At 45.2% G+C, this 18,289-nt stretch overlaps 2 protein-coding genes across 2 annotated transcripts in view; one reads left to right on the top strand and one right to left on the bottom strand.

Annotated features, from left to right (window-relative positions):
• LOC114239698 (kin of IRRE-like protein 2) overlaps positions 1–18,289 on the top strand; it is a 198,986-nt gene that overhangs the window by 90,949 nt on the left and 89,748 nt on the right. The gene's annotated exons all lie outside the window — the stretch shown is intronic.
• LOC149501593 (uncharacterized) lies at positions 4,932–6,515 on the bottom strand. Its single transcript, XM_089732509.1, has one exon. It carries the CDS (start codon positions 6,153–6,155, stop codon positions 4,932–4,934), a length of 1,224 nt encoding a protein of 407 aa, XP_089588635.1. The 5' UTR covers positions 6,156–6,515.

Genomic DNA, 18,289 nt, shown 5'->3' with positions numbered 1-18,289 from the left:
CCCTATCACGGACCAGGGCAGGGTGTTAAACGCATTGGCGATGTCGAGAGACACCGCCAAAGCCACCCCACCCCTGGAGACGGCCTCCTCCGAGAGGGCCCGCACGCGAAGGATCGCGTCTACCGTTGAGCGGCCCTCTCGGAAGCCATACTGCTCCGCCGACAGATCGGGTCCCACCCTGACCAGATGCTGGATGATGCGGGCCGCCAGAATGCGTTCCAGCAGCTTGCCCACCTCATCCAGCAACACGATGGGACGGTACCCGGCGGCAGTATCCGCCGGGCGCCCTCCTTTCTCAACAGCACGAGTCTGCCCGTCCTCCACGATGAAGGAAACCGTCCCGACTCGAGGCAGGAGTTGTAAAGCCTCAAGAGTCGGTCCCCTAGGGCACCAAGAGCCAAGGCCCAAACCCGGCCATGCACGCCGTCCGGGCCGGGTGCAGTGTCTTTCGCGCACATTTTGCGCACGGCCACACGGAGCTCCGCCCCCGTTATACGGGGCACCTCAGCAGGGACTTCGCCGTCGTATTCCGGCGGCGCGTCCATAGCGGGAGCGAAAAATCCCTCCCGCTCCTGCGGGAACAGCGCCGAGACGATGTCCCGCAGCTGCTGAGGCTGGAGACGCTCCGTGATCGGGGGGGCCCATGGGCGCATTTTATTGCGCACCATATGATAGGGCCGCCCCCACGGATCCTCATCCAGCGTCTCCAAGAGACCCTCCATGTGTTGGTTCTTGGCTCTTCTGATGGCCAGCTGCAATGCCCTCTGCGCGACGCGAAATGCGCCGTGCAGCCGGGCCTTTGCCGCCGCGAACGCAACCGGATCGTTGCACCGCGGCAGGCGGCGGCGGCGATGCCTGGCGTACTCGCGCCTCGCCCGAACGCATTCCACGCGGAGTTGCGCAATTTCGGGCGACCACCAGTACGCCTGGCGATTAGGGAGTCTAGGGCCGATCCGGGGCATCGACGCATCACAGATGCGACGCATCGTGTCCCGGAACCACCCCGCCTCTCCCTCGACTTCGACCGGGTGTGGACGCATGGGCGCCCACGCCGCCACCGTAGAGGCTTCCATCAGGAGCGCCTTATTCAGGCGCTTCAGTGCCCACTTGGGGAATGACCGGGATGCACCACGGGGGTGGTCCCCGTGGACGTCCGCAACTGCGGAGCGGGCGGAGAGATCAAACCGAATATATCGGTGATCTGACAGCGTCTCCGCCCCCTCCAAAACTCTCCAGTCGCGGATACGGCGTGCGATGGCCGGGCTTGCGAACGTAACGTCCACAATAGACTCGCCCTGCCACCGCACGCACGTCGCAACCGAACCTCTATTCAACAAACAGAGGCCGGCCGCGTGCGCCCACCTCTCCAGTAGCCTACCACGAGCGTCCGAGCGGGGGGAGCCCCATGCGACAGACTTCGCATTGAGGTCCCCCGCGAGAATCACTGGACGAGGAGCGAGGCGGCGAGCAATCGCCCCGATCCCGCCCAGGAAATGCCCGAACTCGACGGTAGGCCTATTCGGAGAGAAGTACGCCCCGATCACGACGGTCCCTTCCAGCTGCACCGCGACGAACCCTTGACCCCTGGTCACCATCGCCAGGGGGGGGATCGCCGCGTCTCTTCTTATGACTATGGCCGCCAGGCCGCCGTCGTCCCCAAACCAGCAATCATTTGCTGGGGGAACGAAGTACGGCTCGGCGACCACAGCCATATCTATGGACCACTCTGCCATGCTCTGAGACAGCATGTCCTGAGCTCTGGCGGAGTGGTTTAGATTTCCTTGGAGGAAGCGATAGCTGCGGTCCATTACTGTTGGACCACATCCATCGCCCCCTCCCTTTCACCGCTGCCCCCGCCCTCCGGCACCGGCGCCGCATCGGGGATTACAGCGTTGGCCAGTGCTCCTCTGGCCAACCTTCTCTTTTGTCGGCGCTTTGATTTTCGGCGCCGGTTGCGTTCGGTATTATCACCGGACGGGAAGCACGCCTTGCCTCCCGCCCGGTGGTTTGCCCTGCGCCCGGCCGCAGCGCACAGAGCGCAGTGCGGGGCGGCTGTGCAGGACGCCGCTTTATGGCCCGGCTGGCCGCAGCGGAAACACAGACCGCTGCGGTCAACCGAGCTAGTGCACCTAGCGAGGCCGTGCCCGGTGCTAAAACATCGGAGACATCGCCAGGCACGTGGTTCTTGGAGACGCACGTGGGCCGCTATCCAGCCCACGCGCAGTCTCCCCGGATCCCCCGTCGATCTTCCCGGCGGAGGAGTGGCCAAGGAAGTGGCTGCCTCCACAGGGCAGCGCGCCCACACCGACCTGGCTCCAGAGTACCCTGAGCGAAGTTCGCCCACGGTCACGCTCTCCAGGGCACATCCACCTTGGGCGGCTATCGCGGCTGCCACCTCCTCCTTGGTAGCACAGTCGTCCAGGCCGGTGATTCTAATCTCGGCCATCCTCACCGGCCTGTGCACGCGCACCTCATCCTCCGGCAGTGCCACGCGGAGCGTCGCCACTAGTTTGTCTGCGATGCCAGAACTATCGGCACCGGGACACTCCAGCAGCTTCGCTCCATTGGCTGTGTGCCGGAAGCGGAGGCCCTCCTCTGCCCCGATTTCATCCAAACTTACGGCCGCGCGTGCCCGGGCCATCACCTCATTATAGGTGAGGCCCTTTTCGGCGGCGGCCGGCAGCAACGTCACTACGACGGCAGCCGACCGCGCTGCGCGCGGCCTCTTCTTTTTGCCGTTCTTCTTCCTGGCTGCCAGTGCTCGATTCTCACGAGGAGCAGCTACGGCCGCCAGCTCTGTGCTTCGTGCTGCAGCGGTCGGCGCTCGACCCCCTCTGGGAGCTGCCAGAGCCGCTGTCTGCTGCCTTGCTTTCTTGCCCCGCTTCACCACTTCCGTCCAGCCCTCGTCCATGCTTGACGGGGGAGCAGGAAGGGGACGGGGTTGGGATTTTGGGGCAGGATTCTGGGCACCCGTACCCTTGTTGTTTTGGTCCCGGCCTCTACGCCGGGCCAACCTCGCGGATGGAGTGGGGATAGAGGTCGGCCGGGCGGCCTGGCTCCTTGGGGTGGCTGCGGCTGTTGGCGCCGGGATGCAATCTCCGGAACCAATCGAGGAACGGAGCATCTCCTCGAGGCCGGCAAAGTGCTTGCCGACCTCAACCGCCACCGCCCGCGAGATACAGGCCACCATTTCCTCTCTGCTTGGGAGGGAGTCCACCTCTACCATCCCAGCAGCCGTGTTGTGTGGCCCGCGAGCCTGCAACCCCGCAGCACGCGAGGGCGAAAGAGGCGGCGGTAGCGCCGGCCACTCATCCACCATCCTCGCCAGTGGCGAACGGATGTCTTCAGCCCGCGCTGGCGCAGGGCTTAGCCTTCCTCTCCGTGTAGACGCAGGGGCGGCCGATATCCGCGGAGGCGGCGCAGGCCTTAACTCGACCCTACGTGGAGGGCGAGGGAGCGCGGGGCTAGGCGCTAGCGGGACAGGGGCCACAGGATTGGGCTCTGGCATTTGCGCCGTCACACTCACAGCGGACCGCAAGTGCACGTCAATATCCATCGCCCCCGCGGGGGGCCAGAGCGTGTCAGCGGCGGCCTCGGCAACAGGGGAGTCCCTCCCCGCAAGGCCGGGGTATCTCCCGAGATGCGACTCTCTCTGGAGTCACAATGAGCGACAAGATCTTTGCTCTCCACCTCTCGGCTCTCTACCAAGTCATAAAGCTTGGACATGGTGGGGATCAGCCTTGTTCTCACCATAGCGGCTGCCTCCCGGAGCCGTTTCCGGTAGCTGCTGCCTGGCTCGGCGCCCTTGGCAGCCACAGTCGACAGAAGCTTGCCCAAATTGACCAGTGCAAGGTCGAGGTCCCGGAACGTCTCGTCCCCGCTAGCCAGGGACGCGGCCGACGTCGACATCGACTCCACGGACGTCGCTGGTGACACAGCGCCCCTCCTCCTCACTGGTACCCACTGGGGAGCGGGCATCGCGTCTTCCGACGTAGCAGGCCCCGAAACCACCGGAGTCACCTCCTCGATGGCCATCGTCTTTTCCGGCACTTCAGTGCCGGAGGATGACGCGCAGCTGTCATCGGAAATTGGTAATGCCGTCTTTCTTCTCCCCCTCTTTTTCCCCGCCGATGGTTTGGTGGGATTGATTATACCCGAGTCGCTGGCGAGCGCAGAGCGCATCGAGCCGGCGATCGGGGAACGCCTCGGTTCGACGGGAATTCCGCTGCCCGTCGCACAGCCCCCTTCATCCTGACAATTGTTGCCCCCCCCAGAGTACGTGGGGCAGCGTGCTTCCACTGAGGTGGAAGCACGGAGGGATTCTCCGCCCGACTCGCGGGCGGTACCCTCCTGGGGTACAAACTTTTTACAATGTGCCATCATATATTGCCTTTTTATTAACCAGGGGTTTGGTCCCCTGGGATCTATGACACCCTCGGGACTGGAAACCCTCCAGCCATACATCCCATCGCCGGGTGTCGAGCTTGGGATTAGGGTATTTTTGAAGAGGTTTGCATCCTCGCGGCTTCGACCAGTAAAGGCAGAAGCCCCCGTTCCCCATGACTGGGGTTTACGGTTTGGCCGACGGTGGCCGAAGCCTGTCCATCGCCCACAACGCGGTGCGGAGCCACGCCGGCGAACCGGTACCTCCCATATCTGGAAGGCCTTCCCCTGTAGCCGAAGCCGGGGACATGGCAACCCGCAGCCGGAAGACACCAAAGTGCCGCTGGCTCACCAGGCTCCCGAGAACCAACCCCTCATCCCCAGAATGGAACTCTTTGTCAGTGCAAAGGGCGTGGGGAGAAGGTCCCTCGCTCCCTCTCAAGGCATCCCCCGCAGAATGCGAAGGCGGCCAAGGAGAGCTGGGCGCAGTTCTCTTAGTCGCGGCGTCCCACACAGATTCCTCTGCACGCGATTTTAGGGACGCACGCTTAAGCCCCACCGCCACGACAAGGCGGAACTACATTCGGTGGGGAAGGGGCGCATACAGTAATATTTCTTACGGATTGTTCGATTGTAGAGTGTATGCTGTCTACCGACATTTCCGTGTGGCCAGGGAGAAGGTAATTCATTTGAATTGCTTGTAAATTGTTCGATTGCAACAAAGCATTATGTATTGTTGCAAGGACTATTTTATTTTTGTTTTGTCCAGGGCAAGAATCTGAATACAAGATCAAAGATGTAATGGTACCTCGAGAATCCACATTCTCTATGTATTTCTGTATAATAGTAGCAATTTCATTTGCACCCCTCTTTGCTTCAGATTCTCCCCAGATAAAACAAAAACCATTCCTTGTGATGCTTTCATAAAAACATAAATTATAAACAGCATACTTTTTAGAATAAAATAGTAACATGTTATTGCCATGAGGCGTATTGATAACTTTCTGGAGGTCAAAAGATGTGCACAGAATGGAAGGATTTTCTTTACCTAACTGTCGATGACATTCTAACCGCTTCTTTGATGCCTTCTTTTCCTCTAAATGATCTTGAAATTCGGCACAATCCTCTGGCTTCTGTCCTTCAAAACGTAGGCATTTTATGCATTTATCCTTCTTAGGCACATGAAACCCAATGTTAAAATCAGTAGTGAATATTTGACGGAATACTTTTTCACTTACAACATCGACTCCTTTACTAATGAGGTCTTCTTTATAACAGCGGTATACATTTTTTATATTTTTAAATTCAACAGGCAGATATAGTTTTGTGCTATCCTTTCGGCAATAGTGCGATGGTATTGCAGGTAACCTTTTGATAAAAGATTTTACTGATTCTTTGATTGCGTTAGATGTTTTGTTGGGGGGAATGCATTTTCCTCTTCCATCTTCTTTCGCCATACCAAGTTCCTGTGTTGTTAATGTATAATAAATGTATCTTTGAGTGACATCAAGAGTATTCATGAGGAACTTTAAACAAACTTGTCGCCGACCCTCTCCATCATTTATGAAATAACAGAATGTGTTATTCCTGTAATTAGAGTCTTTGGATCTCTTCCTTTTTATGGATTGCTTAGAGGACATAGATATTATCCACTGCTTTTTTATTTCCGGAGATAATTCCCAAAAATGTTTAAATATGGCACTCCTTTTTTCTGAGGTTATTTCTTGACACTTGTAGGGACAGTTTTTTTCTAAGCAAGGATTCGGTTTCATATTTCTTCACGTCACTCTTCGATGCACTCTGGAGTTCGACTGAAGCGCCTGCGCGCGGCAGTCCGGTTGAAAGATCACGATTTTTAACGCCCGGGAGATGAAATAAATATGGTATCATGCGACATGAATGAAATGTATCATATTAAAATTTAATGATTGAAAGACCGACCCGTATTTTTATTTATACCGAAAAAATGTTTCATATTGCGTTACTTCATTTTATTGTCTGTATTAAGCGACATGCATTTAATAAAATAATAGGACCAAAATGTTTTAACGGCTAAGCAAAATATCTGAAACAAAAGAACTACTTGATTTAAGTAGCACCCTGCATGGAAAATAGATGCAGCTGAAAGAGCTTAAGCGTCACTCCATGTCGTAATTGGGTGACGGACAAATGGTTTAAGAGACATCACACCATGTAATTGGTAGAAGTCAAAATGATTTAAGTTACTGCTTAATAAAAAATTGAAACAGGAAACACGCTTTAACTCTTATTGGATTATTTTTCTGCGAAAAGGTAACTGGTTTATGTCTCGTCTCTTAATATCATTGTATGGTTTAAGTACATTACTAAAAAAAAAATTCAAAATCAACGTTGGATAATACACTGCCACTTTGGAAACAACCCAAAAATAGTATTGTTTCAAACGCCAAAAAAGTGCTCTGATTTTAATAAATCCGGCATCATTCGACGGAGAAAAATTCGCTGATTCCGTATATGTATATAATTCGATATCACCCTAGATGTCGCTTAAACCAAATAGCCTTTCACCCCTCGATATAAGTTCTAAGGTCTCAGTATAGTTATAACGACTGCCCCACCCTTCATACCGAAACGCATTACTGTCTCACGACAGAAATAGACGGGGTGGTTGGTATCTGACCCTGCGGACTCACAAAAGGTCCTACCAAATTTTAAATTAAATTAAAATATTTAATCACAACGCGTGCTGAGTGCATTTTATGTTTAAGCGGTACTGTCTTTTTGTTTAAATATACACTATACGAGATATCCATCAGAAGAAATCCAGTGGTGCTAGTTAAGGTCTAGCAAAAACGATTCTCAAAGCGAGCCGTCTGCAATATCGATTCTATACGCTTCCCCAGATTCTGAAGCGAATACTTGAATATCAAAAGGCATAAAGTCTCGATCGTAAAATTCGGGAACTTATTTCCCGTCCAGTCCGGGAATAGGCCACTTTTGTACAATTCATAATTAAACTCGCTTTTTTCATTAATCACGAGAACGAGGTCCGGGGTCAATTATTAGAACTTACCCTTTGTTAGACTAATGGGTTAGTGCATAAGAGGAGCGAGTTAGGTGCGGGCAGGAAATCAAAATATAATATTGTTACATTAGTATTTTTACATTGAAGTAGGCGGTTTCATAATATTCAAAATAATTCGAACAATGAATCCTAACCAATTGGTACTATCGGCACCCTTATTTCTATCGCCATTCAAACACGCGCTTGTAATGTTTTTACCTCTTTCGGTTTTTTGAATACATTGATCTCGTTAACAATTATTTGTATGGAAATATTGTAGGTAATTAAAGCTATATGTTCCTGTCACACTGTAACACTATATACTATAATATATGTAACATTATATGATAAGCCTCGGTCTTAATCGCGTCTAAAGTCAGTAGTAGGCGTAGAGTTAATCCATATAACACGGAGCCATTGCGTTCATCCATAGTGCATTTTCAAAGATATTTTTTGCCACGTACCATCCGGGTTTGGAATGAGCTTCACCTCCACGGTGTTTCTCGAGCGCTATGACTTTTTTTTTCAAACGAGGCTTGTGGAGAGTACTTGATGATAGGCAGCGGCTTGGCTCTGCCCCTGGCGTTTCTGAAATCCATGGGTGACGGTAACCACTCACCTTCAGATGGCCCGTATAGACTGCCTACAAGAGCAATAAAAAAAGTCATCTGTCCACTGAAGAATGCGATGCTATGAACTGTGGTAGCCGCATTATATCAGATAGGTCTTATCTACCCATTGAAATTGAAGTACTCAATATTAGGAAAGCAGGCGTTATTGAAAAATAAATTACAAAAGGTTCGGATAAATCAATTCTGAATCCCCGCTCCGCTTCCAATAACATCCACGGTCTAACCCGTCAATCATGAGGCCAGCCTGCTTGCCACCGCGCGCCATTCGCGAAGCTAAATCCATTATTCAAAAGCGTTCGACAAACGTTAAGAGAATTTGAGCAAGTAAACATAAGTTCCAATGAAAACATAACGGAATATCGTCTTCGATGCGAACCAGAATAATAACAAACTACGACTTTTTTCAAAATAATGAAAAGCTCAAAAAAAGTTTTAATAAGTTTATTTTTCCTTAATCAATGTTTCGGTGCTCTTCATGTTTATTAAAACCAGTTCCAGAAATTTTCCTTCATCCCTATTCAGAAGTCAATCAAAGAGCAAAGAATTATTAAGGGATATTAAGTTTCAGTAATTCAAAGAAGGTAGTATTCATTAAATAGTATCAAAATAACACTTATTTCATCTTTTTTTTTGTTCTTTTTTTATTCCTTAGATGGGTGGACGAGCTCATAGCCCTCCTGGTGTTAAATGGTTACTGGAGCCCATAGACATCCACAACGTAAATGTGCCACCCACTTTGAGATAAAAGTTCTTAAGGTCTCAAGTGTAGTTACAGTCATCTGAAGGTTTTAAGCATTAATTAGTGATTATTCCGTTATTCGGTAGCGGTGTATGCACTTACGTAATTTTTATGCTAAAAAGGCAGATTAGGTCTTTTTTTTTTATTTATTTTTTATTTATTACTTATGTCGGTGGACGAGCTCACAGTCCACCTGATGTAAAGTGGTTACTGGAGCCCATGGACATCTACACGTAAATGCGCCACCCACCTTGAGATATAAGTTTTAAGATTTCATTATAGTTACAACGGCTGCCCCACCCTTCAAACCGAAACGCATTACTGCTTCACGGCAGAAATAGGCAAGGTGGTGGTACCTACCCGCGCGGACTCACAAGAGGTCCTACCACCAGTAAAGTCTACCACCAGTCTACTTGCTTTTAGATATGAAGATTTGAAGTCGTCGTGGCCTAACGGATAAGACGTCCGGTGCATTCGTGTTGAAGCGATGCACCGGTGTTCGAATCCCGCAGGCGGGTACCAATTTTTCTAATGAAATACGTACTCAACAAATGTTCACGATTGACTTCCACGGTGAAGGAATAACATCGTGTAATAAAAATGAAACCCGCAAAATTATAATTTGCGTAATTACTAGTGGTAGGACCTCTTGTGAGTCCGCACGGGTAGGTACCACCGCCCCGCCTATTTCTGCCGTGAAGCAGTAATGCGTTTCGGTTTGAAGGGTGGGGCAGCCGTTGTGACTATACTGAGACCTTAGAACTATATCTCAAGGTGTGTGGCGCATTTACATTGTAGATGTCTATGGGCTCCAGTAACCACTTAACATCAGGTGGGCTGTGAGCTCGTCCACACAGCTAAGCAATAAAAAAAAAAAAAAAAAAAAAGATATTCTGCTATTAGCTTTACTTGATATTACATAGATTCAAGAGTATAAACTCCACAAAATTAATGTCACCACTAAATTTAAGAAAAAAATATATGTATAACATTCACACGCGTCGATTGCCATGCCCCCCCCAATTTACAAATGTTTTCGAATTACGCCCTTTATGTAAGTTTATATTTTTTCAAACGACGTTTTTAAATAATTAAATTACCGACATTTTCAAGAGAAACAGTGATTAGGGTGGAACTTAATAGCAACTCAGCATTCTGACTCATTGTAATCGTACACAATTCTCATGCAAGAGAATGTGCATTTGAAATTACTACATCAAACACACTTTGAAACATTAAATCATCAAGTCAATAAATATTTTTGCCTGTACATTGTTGCATAGTGACTACATTTGAATGAGATTTTAGCTCGTGTTGTGGACGTGGCAAGCTAAAAATATAAACAGCAATATTATATTTTTTTTTTATTCGACAAAAACAAATTTGACCAATAAAAAATTTTAGAACTTCACATTCAACTCCAAAACTAGTTTTTGGGTAGCGAGGCCGTAATGTACATAACGTGGAGTTTTCTATTGGAAAGCTGGTAGTCGTAAAGTTTTTGAAGTAGGTCGTGAAATAAATAATGAGGGCAAGACCCGTCGAACTTCCCTTGCGATAGGTTGCTATTTACGTACATAAAGATTTGTGACACTGGCAATAAGCTAGCAATCTACTGCCGCTACTGCTAATCTATTAATCTGGTAAAGCACTACCGTTAAGAGCCTAAGTTGCAGATTAAAGATCTACAATCACTCCAAGACGTGACATCGACAACCGCTTCGGCTTGGGTAGATAATAGCAACGGACAAAATATGGCGGAGCATATTGTCGCAGCTAGCTCCAATCGGGAGGAACAGACTTTTACTGGTGGTAGGACCTCTTGTGAGTCCGCACGGGTAGGTACTACCGCCCCGCCTATTTCTGCCGTGAAGTAGTAATGCGTTTCGGTTTGAAGGGTAGAGCAGCCGTTGTGACTATACCGAGACCTTAGAACTATTTATATCTCAGGGTGCGTGGCGCATTTACGTTGTAGATGTCTATGGGCTCCAGTAACCACTTAACACCAGATGGGCTGTGAGCTCGTCCACACATCTAAGCAATAAAAAAAATTAAAAAAAACATCTTTGTCGCTGAAATAGGATGTCATTAATCGCTGCCAAATCTTAACGGCGGCGAATCTCAAAAGGCGATGGTCAACTTTTACAAGTCTACAAGCTCCCAGGAAGAGTCCAGGGAGTGTAAGAGAGATAGCTCTTTTCTCCTGAAACCCGTCACGAGGTCGTATTATTCGCTGATGATACATCCTTATTGTTTAAAATTAAACGACAATTGGAAGATTATGACGATGTGAATGATGCTATCTCGCGCGTGGTACATTGGTTTAGTGTTAATAATTTGTTATTAAATAACAAAAAAACAAAATGTATAAAATTTACCCCACCTAATGTTAGACAAGTAGACACTAATATCATTGTAAGTGGATAGACACTGGAGCTTGTTGATTCGACAGTTTTTCTTGGTATAACAGTTGATTCCAGGCTGCAGTGGGGTCCTCACATATGCAAGTTAGCGAATAGACTTAGTTCTGCAGCGTTTGCGGTAAAAAAAATACGAACGTATACTGATGAAGATACGGCACGTCTAGTTTATTTCAGTTATTTTCATAGTGTTATGTCCTATAGCATTTTGCTATGGGGCAATGCTGCCGATGTCGAAACGATTTTCATCCTGCAGAAGAGGGCTATTCGTGCTATTTATAATATGCACCCGAGAGAATCCTTGAGGGACAAGTTTGAGGAAATCAAAATTCTAACTTTAGCGTCCCAATACATTTTTGAAAATTTATTGTACGTGCGTAAAAACATTGTAGAATTCCCCAGAGTCTGCGATTTGCATAATGTGAACACTAGGAACAAACATAGGCTTGCGTTGCCGGCGGCTCGAATTAAGAAAATAAGCAACTCTTTCAGGGGGCTGGGTGTACAACTTTTCAACAAGATCCCACAAAACGTTCAACTACTACCTGTTCATAGATTTAAGAAAACTGTTAAGGAACGTTTGTGCAACAAGGCATATTATAAAGTTAAGGATTTTTTACTAGATGGCACTACGTGGGAATGAGGTGTTCGCTCCTGGCCTTTTCATTTTTCATTATTATTATTATTTATTTGAATTGTATTTTTTTGACTTGTTTTTTCGTATACTTTAAATATGTTTTCTTGTTTAAAAAAAAAAAGAAAATATATGAGAAAATACAAAAAAAAAAAAAAGCCCGCTGAGTTTGTTTCGCCGGTTCTTCTCAGGACTGTGGCTTTTTTTGGAACCGGTGGTAGAGTTAACATTTTCTCTTACATTTTGACATTCAACAAGTGTGTTTTTGATGACATCCAAGTTGAAATAAATGATTTTGAATTTGAATTTGAATTGAATTTGAATCTCTGCGAACCGACCTGTGATCATCAACTCAGGGGTCAGAGGAATGCTTCTAGCCAACTCCATGTGCTTCTTGGTGACAGTTCAGGGCGACTGGATAGACCGTGGGGCATGTTAGCGGAACTTTAACGCGCAATAGAGTTGAAATTAAACATAGAGTCGGGTTACAGTGCGTTCGGTTATAATGTTGATCGTTGCCGCTTTCTCTCTGGACGAGGATCGCTTTTCAGATGAAATTGCATGGAAGCCTTTTAGTGGGTATCTGGGTATGGGTATCACAGTGCACCAAGCTCCCCGCTTTCCTACAGCACGTGAATCTAGTAGGGGAATCGAAACCCAGCAAAAAAAAAAGGTTATCAAAAAGGCACCTGTCGTAGAAATTAGCATTTTATTTAACATAAAATCAATTTTCAGCAACCCTTACCGAAGATGCTGTGCTCAAAAATGAATAGAAGTAGAATCACGCCTTTCTTTTAGGAAGTATTCTGGCACTGCTTTAATTAAAAGACTGGTAGTGGTACAAACGAACATGACTAACGCAAGAAACGCCACGTCCCCTTGCTGTTTTTTTTTAAATTGAGAAATTACAAAATAAGGCTATTTCGACTGCTTAGCACATCGCATGAAAATAGTGCTACAAATGCATTAAACTTCAGAAAGCATTTATGTTTAACACATAATGCGCCGTTTATTTTTACAAATTAACTAAATACAACTTTACATAGCACTGGATTTTTGCACCCTCGTTGGCTTAGTTTTAGTCAACCTCTGTTAAAAATTGTTGATAAACTCGGGCTAGGGGTATTTTTTCTCGTAAAATTATAATTTGTAGCCATTTGATAGGTAAAATTCGTTTGTTTCAATGGGGAATTTTATCCAACCCAACTTCCAGGTATTTCATAAATCTTTCATATCAGAAAATTAATTTTCCACTCTAAAACATTTCGAATACAGCCCGGCACTCCGCTCGAATGGCAATATTTAACAACCGTCCACCAGCGCTCTACTAACTCTAAAATGCTTTAAAGTTTTTCTCTAGTGCTTTAATTCTGTCGTTGATAAACATTGGTTTTATGACAAATGCTTGTAAGCAATGGATACTACGTAAGAGCATCCGGGTGATAGAAGGCCGGCTATCCTCGACCTACGCTGGTTCTGACCCAGCGGGGTATTCTGTAGGATAACCTATTCTAACCGGCGCCATCTAGGCGGGCTCCGGATAGCCTGCCGACCGAGAGGGCTGGTGGTCATGGCGCCGACCACCACCGGTCTGGCGTCCTGAGGGGGAGGGTCATGGGAGAGATGTGCTCCACACTAAACGCTTCACTTTCCCCCCTTTGCATGAGTTCTGTCTCATGCGAAGTTCGGACGTGGGTTGTTGAGCGACAGGAGGTTTTAGTCAGGTCGACTCCGACATGCCGCGCCCTCTATCCCCAGGGTAGGGCGGAAGTCCGGCGATTTCCTCCTGACCCAATGGATACAGTACAACATAATTATTTTGTTCCTATATGAATGTCTGATGATCTTCTTACCCATGAAAGTAATAGATCATGGTATGGGTTTGAACAATATTGTTGCAAATGTACGATTTTATTAATTATATTTTGAGATTATGTTATTGCTAGAGGCCTGGAGGCCTTTACAGCTACACCAGATTGGGTGAGCGAGCATCACCTCAGCCAGGAGGTGTAGGATTTGCTAACGATGCACCTGATGGGCCTTATTTGCTCAAAGGTAGTTGTTTTATACAGGCATCAACTAACGTATTGGAATCATGACCTGCTAAGATAATTCAGTGAGAAACTCACCAGGTTGATGTTATGTGTGTAATATTTTTCAGGTAGTATTGACAATTGATAGTACAATAACATTGAGAGTTGATTAGCTAGATTAGAAAGTGAATGGAGCTAGTTCCGATCATCGTCATTGACAGGGGCACAATGAAAACGCTACCGTGCACTAAAGTTTCTTTTCAAAACTTATTTGAAGTAGCTCAAGTGGTCCGTGACCTCTTTCACTCCACTATGGAATAAATAATTATTATAAAAGTAGTGAAAATTTTCGACGAAACTTTTTGTCATCGAAAATGATATTTCATAAATTTATTTCTTTATCCTCCAGTGCAATCTTAAGCTAGACCTTTTGATATTATTCCGACTGAAAATCGATCGATCTTGTATCAAGCTAAGATTAAAATAAAGTGAACTACGTAACCAAGCGTTCTTTCATTTTAATTTTCCAGGGTATTTACCCAGAAATTGAAATCAAACTCTGCTCTAAGTCAAAGCGTATTGTCCACCATAAAAAACCGAACGAATTGTCACTTTTATCCCGGGACAATCGCGCAATCACTCGGTTCAGAGGACGGGTTAATTAGTGAAATCTATTAACCCCCTCCTTAGGGGTTGAGTTACGTGGAATTTCGCGAGGTCACTGCTTCTGGACGTTTTCCAACTGTGCTGTTTTAATTCGTTTTCGAGGAAAATCTTTGTGCGAGGTAAAGTTTGGTTGCCATTTTTTACCGACTTCAAAAAAAAGGAGGAGGTTATAAATTTTACTGTTTTTTTTCCATTGCTTAGATGAGTGGACGAGCTCCCAGTCAGCCTGGTGTTAAACAGGTACCGAAGGTCATCGATATCCACAACGTAAACTCCGCCACCGTCCTTGAGACATGAGTTCTAAGTTACCACCCTTCAAGACAAAACACTGCTTCACGACAAAAATACGCAAGATGAATGCTACCTAGCTGTAAGGGCTCACCAGACGCACTACCATCAATAAAATTATTGTAATTTACCTATATCTGCCGCGACTCAGTCATCCATATCGGTTTGAAGGGCATCGCCGTTGTAATACAATTGAGTCATAGATACATAGAGAGTTTAGTTACCACGAGTAAGAGGTTTTGGTAATCACTAAGCCGTCACTATGAGTTCGTTCACCCACCCGTGCCATAAACAAGGATAATTGAAGTAGATCCGTATGTAGACTTGTTTTTAAATGTCACGCAACGAACGAAATTCAGGTTTACTGATTCTTATGAAAGGCTTTATCTATTGCCTTGACTTGAATTAAAAAAAAATAACGATACACACTCTTCACTTCATACTATTAATACACATAATCTATATATTAATACGTGAAGCAAAAACTTTGTATCCCTTTTTACGAAAATTGCGCGGACGGAGGAGTATGAAATTTTCCACACTTATAGAGAATGTAGAGAAGAAGTGCACAATGCTAATATTTTTTTTAAATAATGCATGAAAGATACATTAAATAAATATAGAAAACATTACACACACTACATACCATGTATTTGACGCACACACGCATGCATACTATTTATTGTCAAACTTTTGTTATTAACATCTGTTGTGAAATTGAGAATAGATTAAATATTGTTTATCTTTATTAATATTTTTTATAGTGTAGTCTTGGCGAAATTTGTGATTATAGATGTATAAAATACAATCATAATAGTGTACAAACTTACAATTACAATTAATTATAGTCGAATTTCGACTACTGCGGGACCTCTAGTACTCTTAAATGTATACTTAATGCAAAAGAAATAACAGACGTCAAAAGAATAAAATTTATCGTTTATCATTTTAATTTATTGGGGACTTTCTTTTACGTTTTTTACGCTCAATGAAATAGACTTAATAGACCATGCAGTAAAACTGTTTCGATAAATCGAACGTTTTGTGATTTTAAAATGCTTTACTTTCAAATTTATTAATTGAAATGAATCATTTATTCCACTCAACGAAACACGAAACACGAAAGAAAACACGTGTGGCATTCGGGGACTGCCGCGGTAAAGCTATTGCATAGCATTTTTTATCAACTTATGCAATTATAATTAGACAATAATAATTTAATATTAAAACAATAATAAAATAAGACCACGATATATTTATAAGCATTAACAAAATCAAAACATTAACTGTCCCTTTCACACTTATAAGCTAAACCGCGCGAGAGAGCGATGGGCAGACTTTTCATGATGCGCATGCAGTGCGACGTTACGCCGCGCGCTTATTCACAGACACTACACAAGCGCAACGTGTGAACGTGTTGAACGCGAACTACATGATAGGCGGAGAGGGGGTGTTAGGTTTATTTTCGTTACAGAATTTGTTGATTCAGTCGCCATGCTCAAAGCTCGCAATAAAAGCTATGCAATACCTTAAAAATACTAGAAGACGAAAAAGTAGAGTATTTTTTTGAAATGAAACAACTTAATCATGTTTGTATGTATTTTTTTTATCTATTAAACACAAATAAATTAGCAGTAAAATTTTGGTTATTCCCATACATTGTGTATTCGTAGTGGATAATGAAATTTTCTAAATAATTATAAACAAAAATCTCATTAACATGTTTGAAGTATCGTGTTAAAAGAGGGCTTTGGGGATTTTTTCTTTTTAGTGAAACCGTATTGTAAAATTAGGTAAGAGGGTTACCTGTAGTGAATTTGATAAAAATTTGTTTATTTCGTTAGCATTCCGTTAATGAAGCGGTTTGGAATAAGGGATAAGCCTGATAACGAGACTTAATAACCTTTGATGATAACAGCGAAAATCTAAAGCTCACGACTGTTGCCCCTTCGCAATTCTTAATAATGCAACCCTATCCCTATCTACCGTCGTCATAACAATCGTTGTACTCCGACTTTTAACACCCACAATGCTTAACCACGTACTGATGAATTAATTAAACACCTCCATACTTATAACGTTACCAATTTCGTGAGATCCCACGTACAGTACGAACTGCCCTAATAGAGATAAGACGGTGCAATCAAAAATAAACTGGTGCTACTGTTTTAGAAGCCCCGCTAAATATCGCAGTACAGTGATGCCGCGCTGATATAAATATTCATGATAGAGACGAGAATAAGCGACGCCGCGGCATGTTAACGTAGCGGCTTAAACGTTTGCGTGTGGCCCATTACAAAAAACGCAGTTTGGGATAGGAAAAATAGTTTTTGTTTCCATATTTACATAGAATTTACAAGTATATTTTTAATTGAAATGTTCTCTAAAGTATGTTCACATTAAGGACTCATCTAGGATTCTCTATTGGAATAGGATTTCCTATCTCTATAGAATAGGATAGGACTAGGATTCCCTATCCCTATTCCTATAGGAATCCTAATATTGGAACCACTCATCGGGTCCTCGTGTCCCCTTACGGGGGCATGAATCGGGCCTCGGGGCAATCACCTCTGTCCGGGCTTAGGCTTCCTGCTTAACGAAGCAGGGGTGATGAGCTTGCTGGCATGCATCTACTATATTGTGCTGAATTTGGGTTCGATGGATGGGCTGGACTTTTCTACTTTCTTCACTCCTCTTTCTTTTTGTTCCTGTTCTCTCTTCCTCTTCATTTTCCCTCAGCCGCTTTCCTTCAACCAATATATATATATATTTTAATTGAGACTATAGTTTTAAATACGTTTTTATACATATATAATATAAAAAGGAATAACTATCGGAGGTCGGAAGATTTCAAATCTTCGTTATGCAGACGACATCACTTTAGTCGCGTCAGGTGTTAGCCAGATGGAAGAGCTACTCGGTAGAGTGGAACTCGTCAGTCTTGATTTCGGACTTAAAATTAACCGCAACAAAACAAGTGTCATGATTGTCGACCGTGCTGATAATAACTCGCCAGAGGTCACAAAAATTGCGAACTGCGATGTCGTACAGTCATACATTTACTTAGGTGCATTGATATCGAACACTGGCGGGTGCGTTGATGAAATCAAGTGGCGTATGGCTGTTTCGAGGTCAGCCATGGACAGGCTGAAGAAAATATGGGGGAATCGAAGCCACTAAAATCAGACTTGTAAGAGCGCTGGTCTTCCCCATTTTTCTTTATGCGGCTGAGACCTGGACATTGAGAGAAAGTGAGAAAAAGAGGATAGATGCTCTCGAAATGTGGTGCTGGAGAAGAATGCTGCAAATATCGTGGACAGAGTTCAGAACGAATCAGTCAATTCTACAGGAACTTGGCATCAAGCAGCAACTATCCTCCATCGTTCAGGGTCGCATTATCACTTTCTTCGGGCATGTGTCGCGGCGGAGTGACGACTCAGTTGAGCGCCTT

Source organism: Bombyx mandarina, chromosome 13 (genome assembly GCF_030267445.1).
Source record: "Bombyx mandarina strain Sakado chromosome 13, ASM3026744v2".
In the NCBI taxonomy this organism is placed as follows: Eukaryota; Metazoa; Arthropoda; class Insecta; order Lepidoptera; family Bombycidae; genus Bombyx; species Bombyx mandarina.
The sequence above is the reverse complement of the archived record's forward strand: the minus strand, read 5'-3'. Positions and strand labels throughout refer to the sequence as shown.